Here is a 19,427-nt window from a genome sequence, read left to right on the forward strand (position 1 = left end):
ACACACACACACACACACACACACACACACACACACACACACACACACTCAGAGGAATCAGAAGACCCACTAGGATCTTCATAGAAAGAACAGTAGGAAGTTTAACAGGTAGACATCTTTTTTAAAGTTTGGCCTTTTATCATATAGATGCTCAAATTCTTAGAAGTTTGGAAGATTTTTCTGCTCCAGCTGGCACTGAGATCACGTCTCTAAGTTCTCCCAAGTGTGCACTTCAGATGCTTAGGAGGGGCCGGGTACTTTCTTGTTCCAAGATCTTTGTTACTAGGCCTTGAGAGCCACAGAAGTCACACCACTGCTGGGATGAAGGTTCGTTCATGATGCTCTTCCCTGAGCTCCATCAAGAGCGTGTTTGCCTTGCCCCACACCTATCCTCATGAAAAGTAGCCTGGGGATATCAGGCATCTCATCCAGGTACCAGGCTTCCTTTCACAAGCCCGCAGCCCAGGCGGCCACCCTGAGAACCTCCATGCATCTGTGGGCCTTCTGTTCTAGTTTGCTCTTGAGTGTCCAAGTTGCCTCAGTGTCCACTTTGGGCAGGTTGACAACCTCAACACCCTCTGTCCACAGGCCTCTACCCACAGTGAGGGAGGAGGTTCCAACTGCTCCCTGTGTGGCCTCAGGGGTGGGAGAGCTGCTGCAGGCCCTGCCTCTGATGACCTGAGGCATCTTGGTGTGTGAAGCCATGTGGCCTGGCAAACCTGCCATGAAGGCAGAAGCAGCCAGTGGGCCTGGCTCCCTGCAAGTCCCGACTTCTCGTCAAGCAAGACCACAGGGAGGGGAGATCAGTGAAGAGAAGGGATGAGCATTCATATTTCCCTTGCCACCTACTAGGGTTATTAGGATGTTTACAGCTAGCAAATTCAAAATAATGATTAAATTCAGTTAAAATGCATTGAGCTATGACAGGTAAATGACTAGGTTGCTTTAATACAGAACGCATAGAATCTACATGAAAAGGATGTGTTAGAGATACTAGTCACACAGTAGTCAGGTTTTACAAGGATGTTCCTTAGCAGAGTGGCGGGGGCAGGGGCAGGCAAGTCAGCATCCAGGGGTTTTCGTGGGGGACACCTGATCCCCCAGCTGCCATGCTGGTTGCCTCTGGTTTTGCTGTTAGCAGAGCAGGCTGGGCCCCATGAACTCAGCAACTAGTTCTTGATGAATACATGCATGAGAGGATTGTGTACTTCCTGCACACCAAGCCCGACGCTCAAATCTTGGAGAGAACATAATAGAAAGGGTTCCTGGGTCTGTGCAGTCGTACAGGCACAGAACCTCCACTGTGTGTCACTGACCCCGTCAGTGTGCTCACCTGTTACTGTGGGGTCTCTGTGACCCTGTGTTGGTCTCTATGCCCCTCACAGGATGGGGCCCTAGGAGTAAGTCTACACCCTGCAGTGATAGTAAACCTGAAGCCCGTCTTTGCTCCCCCTGTCCCCAGAATCAAGGAGCCAGGAGGACTGGGACGGTGCGGGGACTTGCTTCTTTCTCACCCATGCCAGGGTGACTGCCCTCCTCTCCTGTCACTCTATGCAAGTACGGCTGACAGGGGCTGTGAGGGAAGTCCGAACTCATGCAGAGGCCACTAACACGCACACCAGCTACACCACAGCGCCAGGATCCATGCAGCACAGAGGCGCCTGCACACACAAAGCTGCCAACGCAGCAGCCTCAGCTCGGCCCCCACCGCGTGACCGCCAGAGTTCACAGAGGGAAATTTGGAATTTTTTTTTTTTACGTGAGCTATGGTTCTGAGCCAATTTATTTCATATACAGCTCGATGGCCAGCTCCCTGGGCAGCTGCAGAAGAGGCACAAACCGCTCAGCCCCCAGGGCAGTGGGGTCCTTGCCCTCAAAGCCCTGCACAGAAGATCAAATGCCAGGCCCGAGGCTGGGCGGTCCTGTGTGCGCCTTCTGCAGAGGGAGCTGCTTGGTCTTTTGCAAATCCATCCCTAGAAGAGAAGCTGCAGACACTGGCAAAAGAAAAGAGGGGGTTGGGGAAAGCATTCCCTCCCGCCCCAAGGCCACGACAACAGAAAAAAATTGAAAAACCAAAAACAAAAGAAACTTCCAGGGAAGAAAACCAGCTGAACTTACCACACTTCGAGTGAACTTTTCTAAGGAAGTTCTACGACCTTGCTCACTTTCTGGCTTTAGGGGGAAAAAAAAAAAAAAAAAAAGGTAGGGAGAAAAATACAGAAAAAAAATCTTCAGCTTACACGTGGTTTCCAAACAGCAGCAGCGGCAGCTAATGAACAAAAACAAAAGCAAAACATGGCGAAGAGACAGGAAAGAGAAGCAGTACTGTGTGCGAGACTCAGTGGGAGAGACAGAAAACAAGCCCGCAGAACTGCCTCCTGGGAGCAGTGAGGGGAGGGGGCGTTTGCTTCTCCTTCCTGAGGCTCCTGCAGCAGGGCTGGGGCTGGGCTTGCCAGGGGAAGGAGGGTGGTTCACAGCTGCCTGCTCACTGCACTGCACTGGCCAAGCCGTGCACGCCCCGTGTAGTGTCGCTGAGGCCACCGGCAGCCCTCTGGGGGCTCTCCATGGTGACACAGAGCAGCTGGGCTCTGAGGGCCCGTGGGTGAGCACGAGGTGCGCTGGACGCACCAGGGAAGAGGTCACCGGCTCATCTGTGGGCAGGGCTGGGCCTTCGAGGCAGCCAGTGTGCCCACTGCAGGGATGTCTAGTGGCCCTCGTGACTCCCATGGTGCGTCCTTAAAGCAAACAGGGTCTGCCCAAGTACATGCAATGACAAAGGGTCTGGGCCTCCGAGGAGGAGGAGGAGGAGTTCTCTCCGTCTCCAGACAGGTGACCCCATCCCAGGTTTACTCACACAGATTCCAGCAGGCTGAGCAACCTCCCCGCGGTCTCTTAGCCGACTGCCCTGGGCAAGAGTAAGTGGGCACAAAGCCCGAGGCCTAGCTGCTCCCCTCTAATGGAGGGCATGAGGGTGCAGGTCTCACTAACTTTTCCCGCGTTACCTGCCTGAGAGGTTTCAGGAGGGATTTCCATCTCAAACACCCAGCAGTTTCTCTTAATTCCCTGCTCCAGAGTCCTGAGCCCAGGACCGGGGAGCTGGGAGTGTGCTCGCTCACACATACACGTGGACACACACAGGGCCGGCGATGGCAGGTAGGGTCCAGGGAGGCAGCAGGTCCAAGGTCTGCAGGACGTGCTGACAGCAGAGGAGACAGGAGGCTGCTGCCCTGTGCCCCTGGACACCGCGGTGGGCTTCCTACACTGGCTGGCTGCCGGGACATGGGTAGGAGGAACATCACACACACGATACACTGAGCAGTGACCGGCACAAAGCTGGCCTTTCCCCTTGCACGAGGAACTGAAGGATCCCTGGGGACCACAGCAAACCTCCACGGGGGTGGCGGGACAGCTTCATCCAGCGGGCGGCCTGGAGTCAGGCGCAAGTCAGGCCTACCTTTGGCTCACGGAAGGCTGGCCCGCAGCTCCGCAGCTAACATGGTCCTCTGGCTATGGAGGTGTGGCTTACGGGGGAAGCCAGGGCCTGACTCATTTGGGTTTCTCTGCCTGTGCAGGTTTTCCCAGCTGCCTGGAAAGCCGCCATCTTCACTGTCCTGGAGCAGCCCTCAAAACCCTGCTCACCTACCCCTTGAGAAGCTGGCTCCTCAGTGAGACTCAAGGGTGAGGGGTGAAGGCTCTGCCCTCAGACACCTCCAGGGGTTGTTCTCAGCAGAAAAGCGAGGCCAATTCACATCCCCTGGCTTAGCTGGAGGTTTCACTCTCACATACCTGTTACGACCTGGACGTTTCTATCACAGTCACATGGTAAGCCATTCCTGAGGTCAGAGGATACCTAGGCCTACCTGAAAGTGCCGAGTTACAAATCCAGTCCACACTTGGAGACTCTCAAGGAGAAATGGAAGAAAAAGTAGGTTTGCTGCTACTTCTGGAAACAATGCCTGGACATTGAAAGGGTGTTGGCAGTGGCCAGGGCTTTCTGCTGCAAGAACAGCCCTTTGTGTGCTGTGGGGAGGATAACACTGATAAACTTCACTCGTGGCAACCACAGGAAGGCCAGTGTGCCTTCCTCAATCCGGAGGCTGTCCTGAGGTTTCCTCCTGGGGAGGCCCTGCAGGCGTGGGTATCTCAGCCAGCTCCCTAAGTCAGGATGCATTTTCCCTGGGCACTCATACCCACAAGGAAACTGGTCTCTGGCTTCTTACGCAGACAGGTCCAGACTGGGGCAGGCAGCTAGGGCTTCAGAGGGACCCCAAGTTGTGATCCAGTATCACGAGCCATAAGAAATCAGGAACACTTACTTTAACCTCCTGTGCAAACTGGGCTAGAGATACCAAAAGTTTCCATAACCTTTCTTGAAAAAAAAAGGGGGGGGGCATCAGAGCCACGTGGGGGGGGGCATTCAGCAGGGCCCCTCCAACGCCACCCTCCTGCAAGGGAGCTAGGATAGAAGGTGATGATGGGAACTGCCTTCCTGACCATCTGGGCATTCTGAAGTCCCTTTGTTTTTCTCAGGGCTACCGAAGGGCAGGAAAGCAGGTTCTAAAGGCTTTACCAGACTCTGGAGGATCAGCCAGATGCACAGACAGGATCCTGGCACATGATGTCGACAGTACATGGAGAGAAGGACTGAGTGGTTGAGACAGGCAGCCGCAGAGCGTGTCAAGGGCCAGCCACATGCGAGGCTTGGGAGGCCGAGAGGGGAGCAGAAGGGGAGCACATACTCCTTCATGGCATGGTATGGAGGTTGTGGAATTTGGGGCAAGGAGAGCCATACCGAACCCCACGTGGGCCTCAGATCAGAGCTGAAAAGTGCAGAGGAAACATGGACCCTCTAGAGTAATGAAGCGTCTCTCCAGCCCCTCTTTCCAGGTCCCCAAATCCAGCTGCGTCCACTCCCTCATTGCCTGCATGCTGAGGGGCCCTGGGCCCCAAAGTGTAGATGCCAAAGGCTGCAGGGAACTATGCTGTTATGACTGAGGGGGGAAGAAGGAGCTAGGATGCGATTATTTCTTGCTTAAAAGAAACGGCAAACATGGCGGGAAGGTGAGGAGGAGGAGAGGGATGTCAAAGAGAAACCATTCCAGAAACGATGTAGGTACCCAGTAGTGTCCTTAATATCTGTAAGATTTTCTACTGCAGTCCTCGCCTTACATTTATTGCTGGGATGATCAGGGACAGGAAGTCTGTGCTGAGGGGCCGGCTCAGCAGTGAGGCTTCCTGGGGCTTCTGAAAGAAGCCCCTGCTGCTGCTGCCAGTGCTGTATCCTGGGCTGAGCCACTGCGGCTTAGAGTCTGGTCACACTCCCACTGCGGGGGGAAAACACATGTCGGAGGTTTGGGGAGGCAGGATGCCATGCCCGGGATCTTAGGGGCATTGGGGGAGGTGGTGACAATGCTAAGTGTCTTCCACTGGGGTGGGAGCAGACAGAGAAGGGAAAGAAGAAAAGAGAAAAGAAATAAAACCCAAGGGATGATATTCTCATTTCACACCAGCAGCAAGCAGCAGGCAAAGGTTGACAGTGCTAAGAAAGGCAAGGCTGTCTTTCCCAAAGATACCTTCTTCTTGGCCAGCAGCAAGTCCTGGTAAGCATTTGACCGGAGGAAGCGGGCGTAGCTGTCACTCTTCATAAGCTTGTAGATGTGCTCCTGGCAAGAAGGAGGCAGAGACATAGGAACTGTCAGCCAACACAACAGGGAATTGCCACCCAGCTAGCCACCGTCCGAGGAAAGAAAGGAACTTAGGTGTGCTTGCATGTTCTTGGAAAGACTTGAGAGATGTTTGCTTGGGGGTTTATTTCCCCCCCACTCAGAAACACCAAACACATATTTTCTCTCTTTGAGTACAAGATTCTTGAGGACCATGACCCAAAGGCTTTGGCACCGTACCTTGGTGCCACCTGGCATGAATCTTTTGGGGGCCATGAGGAGAGGAAAAGTCAAGCTCCAGAAAGTTACACACTGTATGACTGCACATATACAGTATTCTTGAAATGACAAATTATAGAATAGACAATAGGTTAGTGGTTTCTAGGGGTTCAGGATGGAAGACAGAAGAGGGAGGGGTAGCTATAAAAGACAAGGAAGGTGGCCCTTCCTGGTGGCGCAGCGGGTTAAAGCACAGCATTAAGAAGCTAAAGCCACTTCAGCACGAGTTCGATCCCCACCCTGGGGGTGACCCACGTGGTGTGGCAGACCTCTCCTGACCTGCCCACTGCTCCCCTCAGCAGTGTGCTTCCTCGATCTGCCTTTTCTGCTCCCCACTTTGTCTCTGGTGAAGCCTCTCACTGCTCCTGCACCTCTGGTCTGTACCCCAGTTCTGTATGGATAAATTAATAAATCTTAAAAAAAAAAAGACAAGGAAGGGCCTTTCTGGGGAAGGTAGGACTCTCTCTGAACATACATCATGCATGTGATAGGACATATGGGACTAAACACATACACAGGTACAAGTAAAATTAGGGGTGTTGCCATGAGGGGAAACTGGGTAAATGTTACATCTCTGTCTTATTTCTTACAGCTGCATGTGAATTTAGAAGTATCTCCAATATAAAAGTTTAATAAAAGTCAAAACAAAACTACAGTCTCATTAAAAATGCAATTGGGTCAGTTGTGCTTGTCATGACAGGGACACCATCTAGTTCTGGAACGGTGCCCTTGGAGCCAGATCATGGGCATGTGGGCAAACAGGTGGGCCTGAGGATTATACCTAGGGGACAGCTGCCCTGGCACAGTGCCCTCTCTTCTTCTGGGCTCCTGGTGGCATTTACATTCAGACCTTGGCAATAAATTTCACCCTTGACTTTCAGCTAATTCCTACAGCCTTGTGGGCCCTTCCTAATAGTTCTGTCCTCATTAAGGGCTGGGAAAGCCTGGTTCATTAAAAGGGGAGCTTGTTGATGGGCAAGGGGATCTTTATCAGTTGTAATACATAGGCGAGCTCAGCTCAGTCCCAAGAGAGGGTGTGTTAGGAGGGAGTGTGCATGTGGAGTAAGGGGTTGGGATTGTTAGGCAGAGGCTGGCCTGGAGAGGAAGGATCTTCCCTGAAGTATACTCACTGTTCACTCCAAGAAGCTGGACAGGAGCCCCAGTGCTCAGAGGGTTGGGGGTGGGGGGGGCGCAGAGATGGAGAATGGGTCAATGAGGAGAGATGTCCAGCTGAGAGGCTGGACTCATCACTAAGACCTCTTCCTGGAGTCCTCTTTCTGGGACGGGAGAGTGGGGGAGACAGAGAATGCCCCTCAGTTGTCAGGGAACTCTTTAGAGATACCCCCCCAAACTGCTGGTGCCTCCCAGAGGATTCTGGGGCAATGAATGGCAAGGATTGGCGATCACGCTCTCCTGACCCAGCTCAGAAGAAAGTGAAGGCAGAGAGCAAGAAACACCTTGACTACAGGTGGTCCCTCTACACCCCATCTTCAGTGGGACCAGAAGCTTCATTCTTCTTGAGATGCCCCATATTTATAAAAGCAGGCTATGACTCTACTCCTGGCAAGGGCCCAATATAATGAGCCAAGTGAAATTAAATAGTGACTTGGGTCTGAGACTGCTTTGATGGTCCAGATGTGTTCTGATTTTATAAACCTAATGAGAACTTGGCTTATAAATTTTTTTCTGTAGGTTTCAGATGAAAACCCAGCCCACTCTCATTTCAGTGCCTTAGGGTGGGAATAAAATGCTTTAATCTCTTATAGATGCTGTGTCCTGCATGGGGACCAATGTTAGTTGAATTTGCATTGTATCTTGGTTCACTAAGATGCTGCTTTGAATGGAATGCCCAGCATGTTTGCAGCCTCATACTCGTTTCTTCTTGTGGTCAGATGCGGCCTGCTCTGTGTGGGCAGAGCATGGACTTATGCTCACCTCAACAGAAATCACAGGTGAGCATCATGGCTTATCCCTGAAGGCCTCAGAACCTAGAGGGAGGGACATCATTTGGTTTTGTTTTCATTTGTTGTCACTTTACATTGTTCTAACATTTAAATCTTAGGCACCGATGTTAACCCATAGTAAAAATGACTCACTGTCTACTTCTTGCCTTAGGCATTGCTTCTGTCTGCTTGGCAGAGGCAGGTGGCGCCTGAGTCATCTAGAGAGGCTTGTCATTCATGGTTGGACCTTTCCCAAACCCCCTTCCAAGGCAACAGGTCCCTGCTTACTGGTCTGATTTGCAAAGGTATATCTAAGGCTCCAGGTATAGCTCACAGAACACACCCCTGTCCTTAAGGGAGGAAGAACACCGCTCCTGCCTAGCCCTTCTGGTTTCAGCCCAAGTTTGCTTTAATCCAGTTAATGTCTACAGCTTCATCACAGGCAAGAAAAGTCCAGCTCATTAAAAGAACCAACTTGTCCATTGAAAAAGAGCCGGAAAGGGCCCTCCTTTGTGGCACAATGGGTTAAAGTGCAGCACTATGAAGCTAATGGTACCCACTACAGTACGAGTTCAATCCCCAGCCCAGGAGGTGACCCACATGGCCAACAGATATCTCCTGTCTTGCCCGCTGCTCCCCTCAGCAGTGTACTTCGTCGATCTGCCTGTTCTGCGCCCCATGCTGTCTCTGGTGAATCCTCTTACAGCACCTGCCCCATGGTCTGTACCCCAGTTCTGCATGCATAAATGTATGCATAAATAAATAAATCTAAGAAAAAAATACCCAGCAGACACTTATTGAGCATTGACTAGGTGTAACAGCAGGCCCATGCCCGGCACTGAGATTACAGCCCAAGTAAGAGGCTGCTGTGATCATAGAGTTTAGATTCCATCAAGCAAGATTGATACACAAAGATGTGCATGACCAGCTGAGTTAAGAGCCCCAAAGAAGAAGTAGGTGACTGGGGGTGACCTGCCCTGCCAGATGTGGGGACTGCTGTCTACCAGCCAGAAGGATCCTCATCAGGGTGGGAAGATTCAAGGCAGTGAAAAATGTGTCCCCTAAGGAGTCTGGTCTTGCAGTTTTCACAGTCTGGTCTCCCAGAGCAAGAAGGACGACTCAGGGAGCAAGGAGGGACAGGTGGGGGGGCACTCTCCAGGGGTCCATAGGGGCCAAGGCAGCTGTTTGGGCAGCACTCTCATTCTCCCCGATGTCCTATGGCCAACTCCAAAATGGGAACCCAGGTGGGGGAGGTGTGGGCAGAAGCAGGGAAAGAGAACAGGCTGGCGGGAGAGGCGGTCTGAGAGCCGCATTCCACTAGCCCTTGGCCAGCTCCACCGCAGCTTCAAATTACCCTGGGAGGGACCAACCTCAAAGCCGGATCCACAGATGCCAGGCCCAAGAGTAATCCAAGAAACTGTGCAACTTTCCCAGCTCCCCTGTGGGGCCCACGATTTGCAGGCGCCCTGGCCCAGGCCACCTTTTCCCACTGTCTATGGATCCGTGACTGTCCTCCGCTCTCCTCTCCTCCCACTAGCAAAGCAATGGAGCTTTGATGTACCCAGTTGTGGGACTCTGCTCCTTCCTCCTTGCCAGCTTTGTCAAAGAAACACAAAGAAAGTAAACAGGGAGTGGGTGAAGGGAGAGCTGAGGTTTTTCTGGGAATGAGAATTAAGATAGGGCTCAGGGTCGTTGGCCAGTTCCCAAATGCAATGAGTTTATCACTGCCAGGGACAGCAAGTGTACAAAGCTCTTGGCAGTGACCTCTACTGATTTATGAGGGGTTCTGGTTTGTTTCCCCACACTTTGCAGACAACCAGTCTTAAGGGAAATGTATATCCAGAATCTGTAAAGAGCAAGAGAGCCACTGGCAATACCAGCCAGTCCCCACTGAGAAAGATTTCTACAGGGCTGAAGACAAAGAAGTTTTCTCTTCCCTGTTTTTTCCTTTTATCTTTGGTCCTTCTTTTGTTCCCCCTCCTGCTTCTCCCCTGCCCTTCCTCTCTGTCCTCCCTCAACCCCCCCCCCCAATAAAGAGATGACTGAGTTGACTCTGAATGAGCAGAACCCAGGGCTCAGCTCCACCTTCCTGGCACATGGAGATGGAGAAATCGAGGCTCTTGTGCCCGAAATTACACTGAATAGCCAGCACGCTCAGTGGGGCCGTGGGTCACACCTGACAGTATAGGAATGGGGTGTCACACTGAGGAGACTCCCACCCTCCTCTCTTTTCTCCGACCTGTCCTCGGGTGGAGTCTCTGCTTGCCTGAAGAAATCAAAGCAGCTGGAACAATGGGACTGAGACACATGGGCACAGGAGGAAGCGAGCTGTGCAAGCTGTCTCCAGCCACACTTGCTACAAGTCAATGTTGCGCTGCGATAGTCCTCACTTGGAAATCTCTTTTATTTTTAGACAAAACACAGTGACTCTCACAAGCACTGGGGAAGGTATTCAGACAAATGCCTGCGCCCTTGGGTCCCAAGCTTGCAGGAGCAGCTGAGCTACTGAAGATCACCCTCCTGGTTGTGGGTTGCTGAGACAGCTGAGATCTCATTTCCCAGCATCAGAACACCCCGTTGGAGTGGGGAGACCTTCGGCAGGCGCGTCGAACGGCTGCCAACAGCCTGTCTTGTGGTTTCAAGTGTCCTGTTTGCTTGGGCAGGTGTGTGCACCTCATCTCTGCTCTCCAAGCCCACATCTCCTGGAATAACTTCTAGACTTGGGGAATTTTTGGGCCTTTGAAGAAACACGAAATTGTGGGCAGAAGGTGATGCTGCTGGCTGTGGTGACGTCAGGAGACGCAGGGAGGAAGTCGATGCTTGGATTTGGGTTTTGACTCTGCTCCTTTCTAGCCCTAGAGCAGAGAGAATATAAATGAAAGCACTGTGTAAACTAGAGACATGGAAAGTAATGATAACTAGCTTCGTGTTGTGGCTGTTCTGGCCAGGGATGGGACCAAAGATTGAGCGATTCCTGGGGGCGGAGAGGCGGAGCTGAGGCTTGGGGAGCAGCGTCCAGACACCTGGTCTTAGTTGTTGTTTACTCTGAATCGCTGTTCTGGTTTACTCAATCCTGTTTCATAGGTGAGGGCATGGAAACTCTACCATTTTAACTGACTTGTGCAAAGAAAGAGCCAGAATGTGAACCAGAGCTCTGTGATTGCAATGCTCACTCTTTTTTAACCCTTCAACACTGTCCTTGGGCTGCAGTTTTGGGGGGAGTCCATGTTGTGTGACTGAGACAAATGCCTCAACAGTGTTAGGCAGAAACTTGAGGAGCCTCCTCTCCCGACCTAAGTCCTAACAGCATATGTGACCACCACTCACCGCTGGCATTGTCAGCGACAGCGCTGGCGAACACAGCTTAGTCACCTCATAAAGATCACTTCTTGCTTTTGATACCCGAAGGAGGATCTCATCCTGGCAGAGCTCTGGGAACGGACTGGGGTCCTTGAGAAATCATAAGCAAGCATCTGTATCAAATAACATCACCCACATATCTTGAAGTTTCACCTTCCAAAAGGCATTTGAGTATCTTAAACTAAAGGTCGTTGGGCCTCAGGGCCTGGTGAGCTGAAACCGTTCACCATGGAGCAAAGGAAGACAGAAGGTGGTGTCTGTCACCCAGTAAAGCAGACCCTGCCTCAGCACCTGCTCAGTGAGCACAGAAGGGCACGAGAAAGACACCACTACAGTGTGGACACTCACTCGAGTGAAGGAGTGTTGTCCACAGGAATACGGCTTCGGATGACCATTCATAGGATCGCATGGATCTTACTGGGGAAGGTCTTTAGAGTTCTCTGTCTTTCACAGCAGAACACGGGGCCTCTCACATCCACATGATACGGCAGCAGCCACAGACAGTAAATTATCATTTGCCTTTGCCTGGCCGAGCATTTGTATAAACACGCTCAATTCTTCTGGCCAAAGGGAAGAGTGTTTTGATGCTCAATCCTTCTTCTTAGAAAAGGGCAGCTTCAAAGACAGCTTTGCCTAATGTCTTTGACCTGCCCAAATACCATGAGTATTAACTTAGGCAACTGCTTTCCTTTTCCTAGTCAAGGTCACACGGTTTGGGGCAAGAAATCTATGTTCTGAAGCATCAACAAAGAAATTCTGGAATGTGGCTCCCTGACGCCTTCTCTCCAGGAACTACTATTCTGTGTGGGAATAAACAGAACCGGATCACAAATAACTGATTTGTTCTTTTCAAAATGCATCCCTCCCTCTGCAGTTCATCTACTTAAAATAAAACCACCCACAGAATAAAATGAGTAATTCCTGGAGAAGCAATGCCATGACATTCTTTATTAAAATATGTCTGACTTGGGAAATTTACCAGGAAATACCCTCCAGCTGCGGATTCATATCAGGAAACTTGGTACAGTCTTGTGATATTGGCACACAATGCCCACATCTCCAGCACCGGAGCAACAACCTTCACTAGGCTACAAGGCCTCCACTTCTGAGTAATCAGGGCAAACTTAAATGCACACTCCTCTGGGCTCTGGTTTTCATACAAAGCAAATGTTAGAAACCACGCATGCCTTTAAAAAGCTGCTTTTCAACATCTAAACTGACTTGATCATAGAAACATTGGACTAGAAGCTTCTTGTCTGTTCAAAGTGGGCACAGACTTCATGGTGTCTTTCTCAGTTCTTTATCCCTCGGTCACATTTTGGTCTTGAGGTTGCTCATTGATGGTTCCCTGTATGGAGGATGACCAAATAGAGAGCTTTGGTAGCTTAAATGGAGGGCTGCCTAAGGGAAGGGAGGGACCCTCCTATGCATCTGATTAATCCCCTTTTGCCTAGAACCTCTTAGTGGGTATTCCGAGTTTTGCTGAATTGACATATTGTAGAAATTGAATGTGACCAGAATTTATTGATCACCTACTATATATGCTCCCTAAGTCTGGCAAGCTTTTTCATAAGTGGGAAGTCGGGGGAAATTGTCAATTTTTTTCTTTTTAAGTATAGGTATAACTAAGGTTGCTATTAATTCTGGAATAAGTGGTGAGGGCATTTTTTAAAAAAACCTGAGCCATGTGAAGAATACCACTTTGGTGCTACAAGGACTTAGAAAAGGCACAGAAGTGGGGCTCAGACAGGTAGGAAGCCTGGATGGAGATCTTCAGGGACCAAAGTCAGTGGAAGTTTAAGCCTCAGTTCCCATTCAACTGTCAATCCACTTGATGGATGCTTTCCAATCCAATCCAATCCAATCCAATCCAATCCAATCTCAATGAAATGTTTTCCTCAGGTTGGTTTTGTTTTGTCTGTAAAGAATGCCGTGTTCTTAGACAAGCTCTGCCTGATGGCAGAGAGCCACCCGGGCCTCCTATTTCCTTTGTAATTTTCCTCAGTATAGAACTTGGTGCCCACAGGTCAAGGTCTTACAACTTGAGTGGGAGAAAGGATGTTCATGAAATGAATGGATAGGGAGATGGACAAATGATTGAACTGACCCAGTGACACAGTCCTTGGAACCTCCTTGGATACTTTGAGACTCTTAAAATTGAAGCCAGGCTGCCATTGTGTCAGCCAGTCAACTTCCATCTCCCTCTGTGAGCTCATGGAGGTTTTGGGAAGAGGTAAATGCCCTCAGAGGTAGTCCTCGTTCTTAATACTTCCTGTGGTTTTATCTCCTTGGATACTTTGAGACTCTTAAAATTGAAGCCAGGCTGCCATTGTGTCAGCCAGTCAACTTCCATCTCCCTCTGAGCTCATGGAGGTTTTGGGAAGAGGTAAATGCCCTCAGAGGTAGTCCTCGTTCTTAATACTTCCTGTGGTTTTATCTCCTCCCCAAAATGCCAGCACAGCTTAGACAACATGCCCCGTGATTCTTGTCTCTTTTGACTGCAACCCCCCTGCCTTCTACCGTCCGGTCATCACCTGCAGCTTGGAATCTCCAATGTTTCCTACAATCTGTAGACCAGGAAATTTCAGTCCCTTTGGAAGATACTCTAGGTTCCTTCATTTGGACCCTAGATAATTCTATTCCCCTCTAAAAACTCTTTCCAAGACCAGACATCTCCTTCAGAGAATATTTTTTTTTAAAAGGATTTATTTATCTATACATTCAAGGACTGGGGGACAGATCAGAGGTTCAGAGGGTGACAGGTTTCACCAGAGATAGACAGTGGGGAGCAGAACAGGCAGATCTACTGAAATACAATGCTGAGAGGAGCAGGAGGTGGGCCAGGAGAGGTCTGCTGTGCCAAGTGGGTCAGCTCCCTGGCTGGGGATTGAACTTATGCTGCAGTAGCTACGATAGCTTCATAGTGCTGAGCTTAGTACGCTGTGCCACTAAGGAGGGTCCCAGAGGATTATTTTCTACTTGAACTTGGACCTCAGGGAATACTAAACCCATTCATTTCAGTGAGTTCGCACTTTGAAAGAATTTTCAGTTATTGGCTTATCTACTTCTCAAAAACCCTTATTCCCCAGGTAAGGAAACGAAAGCAGAAAGGACCAGCGGCCTTGCCTGAGACCGCACAGCAGGTCAGTGGCAGTGTGGGGGCTGTGGTGCCACCGAGAATAGAAATTCAACTCCTAGTATAAAGAGCTGAGTAAAAAACAAGTCTTGGCCCATTTTTCTGGTTTTTTTTTCTCTTTTTTTTCCTTCTTCCCTTTTTGCAAGGCTAAATCTATGAAATTGGAACAATACAGCACATGGCTGAGGGCTATGGTTACAGCCCACAGACCTTTATGGAAGATTTGGTCTTGGCCCAAATTTTCAAAAAAGCCAAGTGGATCAGCAAAACACAAGTGCAAATGCTAGGACCGTGCTGACAGGGTGTCTTGTGAAATATTTCCACAGGAAGCAAACATAGGCAATTAACTTTACTATAACAATGCGTGCAGCCAGATAAAACCAAAATTCTCTGAAAGAACCTGCTCCTCACCCTAAACCCCATTGAAATGAGTCTATAAATCTGGCTGAGCCTTCGCTCTAGTTACTGACCCCTAATATAAGGGCACCAGGTCACTGACACTAGCATTCAGCTCCTCACCAGGAACTCCAAGAACCCTCATGTCTAGCTGAGGAAGCCACCAGGAGCTGGTCAGCACAATGGTGTGTATGTGTGTGTGTGTGTTTCAAAGGTCTCAGGTGTCACAGTTCCCACATAGCAGCTGGACAAATGAAGGGCAGCAGATTAAAGCACATCACTGTACAATCCCAGGTAAACTGTTTGGAGACACAGGATTGAAGACTGTTCCCTGGTTCAAAGGCCTTCTCTAGTGACCCGCCGGTCTCCAGGTTTCAGTGTGACCACCAAGCCCTCAGCACTAATAATCAGGGAGAGTATGACCTGGCAGCAGCCTCGTGGTTGGCACCAGGGAGCAGGTTGAGTGCTGGGCGGGCAGGGAAGTCAGGCTGAGCACCGGGGCTGGCCGACTCCCCAGGGTCCACTCAGTCCCCTTGCCCCATTGTTCTCAGACTGGGGCACTACTGTTCCTGCCCCAACGTGATGTATCCTTTAACCTACTCTCCACACAGACTATGCTGAGCGTATATGCTCAATATTCTATTGTCTGCCTTTGTGGATTTCTTAAAGCATTTCAATGGTTTTCTTCGGCTCAGGGGTTTCAGATATGGCTTATGACTCCACTACTACCTGCTCTCTCTTTCTGTTTGTTTGTGAACTGATGAATGGCTTTCACATTTTTATTTTATTTTTTAAATAAAATCATTTTGTCATTCAACCACATAACTATGTAATTTGGGGAGTACAGCTTTATTCCTCCACATGTGCCGAGTTTCACTGACTCCCCACCAAAGCTCAGAGCCAATGTTCTAGTACGTTACCCTCAACCCCTCCTCCTACATTTTAAAATGGTTGAAAAAAATCGAAAGGAGAGTAGGATTTTATGATTAGTTACATGAAATGGAACTTTGAGTATCCATAATACTTTGGTACAAAACCACACCCATTCCTTTCTGTTTTTTTAAAATGTCACATTCTTACAATATGGTTACTTTTATAGGACAGAACTGAGTAGTTGTGACAGGCCACCAAAGCTTAAAATTTATACTATCTTTCCTTTTGCAGAAAAAGATTAGTGTTAAACAAACCCCTCCTTTTGTGCAAGAAGCAGGCTACAAAGTAACCCAGTACACATAAATTGAGGAAGAAAATACACCAAAATAGGGGTTATCTCTGGGCTCTGAAGTTAAATGCAATTATTTGAATTCTACAGATGACAAAAGGATGACTTGGGGAACTTATGGCTAGTGAGAAGCATTCCGTGTATTTATGATGAAAACGTGCCAAAACAAAAGGGCTATCGGCAAAAAGTGATTTAGGAAGAGGGTTTTATTTGAATTCATAGGAGGTCAACAGGTAGTGAGGAATTAGAGAAGTGCAGGGCAGCCTCTTGTGCAGTCAATATCAAGAATGTGATATGTGTGTTTGGAAGTCCCTGAGACGTTTAGGGCATGGTAATAATGGGAGCTGTGCATTCACAATTTGCTAAGGCACAATGTGCTGCCTTCTTAAGTTTTCCCATCAAATATTTCTTGATTTAGAAACAATATAAATGTCAAGAACAGAGGACTGTTAACTAAACTGTGGCATGTCCACACACAAAGGAATACTACGCAACTGTGAAGCACCTGACGGTAATCATATTGCTGCTGCTGCTGCTGGCACTGTGGCTACTCTGTAGCAATGCAGAATAAAGTCAGTGAGAACGGTGTGAACAACCAATGCTGTTATCCATGATGCTCTGAGATTCTCATCATAGAGAACGTAGGCTCAGATACTTATTTTATAAATAACTCATCCCTGTAGTTTTGAATTTGAAAAAGAATCAGCATCAGCTCATGACATATTTATTTCCCACTGTAAAGATCTAGGAGTGAGAAACAATGAGCACCCTAAAGTTTTTAGATTATGGTCTCTATAAACCATTTCCCACTAAGAGAACAAGGGTTTCCCACTAAGGGAACAAGGGGCCCTCAGAGACATGACTGACTCTAGGTCTGCAGAAGAGCCTAGAATATTTTAGCTTCCTTGATATTTGGATGACACCAAAAGCTACAAGGGTCATGTCAGAAGAAGCTGGCTAGAGATGCTACAATCTAAGCATCAATAAATAGAAACAAAATGAATTAAGAAACACCAAATATGTTTTAACCCATGAATTTGCAAACATAATAAAAAAATTAAATATCTTAATTGTGCACTTTTGGGTGATAATAGTAAGCCACACATTATTTGAAAACTGGCCAAGAAAAAGAAAAAGGGAATGAATTAACAATTGAATCTTTCCTATCTTAGTTGTAATACTAGATAAAAGAGTAGATATACTTCATTATTTATATTTCAGCTAATAAATAAAAAATGATCGAATCAGAACATTATTACTAACACTTAATTGCTAAAAATGAATCTAAATGATGAACATCAATGACGGCTAAGATCATCAAGAGATAATCAGACATTACATGCCTTCTGATAAAAGTTCACAATGCGATCAATAAAATGGTTTTGCTCCCAAGCCCTATAAATTTGATTACATGTCTAAACTGGACTATAATTTATAGTAAATACAGATGGTAGAAGAACACATTAAATAGAACCACAGGTCTGCAATCAGAAAACAATCCACTGTAAGAATCTCTATAGGGTAAAGGATATATTTTTTTCATTAAAACACTGCAAAAGGAACCTCCATATTAAAAGATACTTAAAGGCACATCAATCTGCCGGACTACATGGCTATTATTTGGATTCTGATTTTAAATTAGCTTAAAAATAGGCATTTATGGAACTACTATAAATAGGCATTTATGGAACTACTGTAAATTTGAAGTCTTATGGGAGGTATATTGATAATTTATTGTAGTATGAGAATGGTATTGTGGTCAGTTTCAAACAAGAATATGCACCTAAGCATTTACAGGTGAAGTGATAGAATGTCTTGAGTTTGCTTTAAAATAACCCAGGGATAGTTGGAAAAGTGGGTGTGGACATAGACGATAAAGTCAGTCTCATAATGATGATTGCTGAGGTTGGTCTACAGTCCTGAAAGATTTGTCTACACATTTCCAGAATACAAGATTAAAATAAACCCTTCCTTATCTCATGTACGGTGTGATGGTTCTGGGTTGCTGCATCACAGTTCTGAGCAGTATCCTTATGAATGCTTGAAATTTGCACTTCAGATAATTCACCTAGGGAGCTTCTTCATTGCCCCTGGACTTCTCTATCAATCACTTATGGTGCTTCTCCTCACACATGTAGTTTTTCTATCACCCTCCTCAATATTGGCTTTGGAGCATATACATATGCACAGACAGAAATCTATCCATTAAAAAAAGAGATGTATCAGGACTCAAATATTTCACTTTGCTGCTGCAAAGGGTATGAGGGACTCATGATTTCATAATGTGAAGACACTGAACTCTACAAACCAAATCCACTTAGCATAGGCATTCAGTGGAGAGACAACCCAGAAGAGAAGAGACAGTTACACTGTTGAGGATGGTGGGTGTTTCCATTCTGAAGTCTGAGCAAATGACAAAGCAAATTGAAATGCAGAGGGACACGAGAAAATCCTTTGCCTGGGAGCCTCTGAGTTTCCCAAGTGTGATAAGAATGTCTACAGGAAGGCGAACTGCCCAGTTTTCAACAGGGGACCCCACAGGTGTAAGAAATGAAGTCAGTTGAAGAGATAAGAACAAAACCTTAAGCCCAGAGATAGGAAGCAGGATGACAGGAGGAAATAAAAGTTAAGGGCCAGGAAGTAAGAAACGGATCTGATGCTTATCTTTAGAAATGGAGGCTCCCAGTTCTCAGATAAGGCTTTCTGTTCGGGTGGCTTCTGTGGCTTGCTTCTTTTGCCAGACTCCCAACATCTGGGCTGGCTGTCACCATGCCACACAGAGAGAGGAGGCCTCCTGTGACGAGGGCCTTCTTCCCTCCGAGAGCTCACGCCAGGAGGCACCGCTCTCTTCAAATTGCGGCTGCCTTGTATTTCTCCCCACTAGGCTGTGACCCCCTTAACACTTTTGTTTGTCCTTTGTAACGTCTCATCCAGTAGTAGAGGCCCTGGAATGCAGAGGTGCTCCCCAAAGAGCAAAGCATGCTGGGGATCCCTCTGGTGGTGTGTGGAGCGAGGGTATCACAGTTGGACATGGCCTGGGCTCCCGGCCCTGTGTGACCTCTACCCCCTGCACTATTGTTATGACAGACTACTTACTGGAGTTGAGATTTTATAAAACTCCTCTGAGATTTTTCCTGGAAATGATAACACATATAACTATAAAGTTTTATTCCTATGTAATAACGCCACTAATTCCTCCTAGAATTTCAATGTGTGCTCCTGTGGAATGTTTTCCGCTAATGGCCTTATAAATAATCAAACCTGAAAGACTCACTACATGCAAGGCCTTGGACTCAGATTAAAGGGTGAGGTGGTGTGATGGACAAATGAGGAGCTTGTAACAGGACTGTCTGATTAGATAAGCAAACCTGGGCATCTTCGAATGTGTATCTTCCTCCATCTTTGACGTTTTGGCTGGTTATCTCATA

The 19,427-nt window shown here is 48.0% G+C and overlaps 1 protein-coding gene across 1 annotated transcript in view; it reads right to left on the reverse strand.

Moving 5' to 3' along the window:
- The window catches only part of RGS6 (regulator of G-protein signaling 6), a 451,998-nt gene that overhangs the window by 22,040 nt on the left and 410,531 nt on the right, over positions 1–19,427 (reverse strand). Inside the window, exons 16-18 of the mRNA XM_012724395.1 lie at positions 19,368–19,421; positions 5,574–5,663; positions 2,119–2,172 (exon numbers count right to left, since the gene is read on the reverse strand). Coding sequence (XP_012579849.1) covers positions 2,119–2,172; positions 5,574–5,663; positions 19,368–19,421 — 198 coding nt within the window. The remainder of the gene's footprint in view (positions 1–2,118; positions 2,173–5,573; positions 5,664–19,367; positions 19,422–19,427) is intronic.

The sequence above is a fragment of the Condylura cristata genome, unplaced genomic scaffold (genome assembly GCF_000260355.1).
Source record: "Condylura cristata isolate star-nosed mole 26May11 unplaced genomic scaffold, ConCri1.0 scaffold00013, whole genome shotgun sequence".
Classification (NCBI taxonomy): Eukaryota; Metazoa; Chordata; class Mammalia; order Eulipotyphla; family Talpidae; genus Condylura; species Condylura cristata.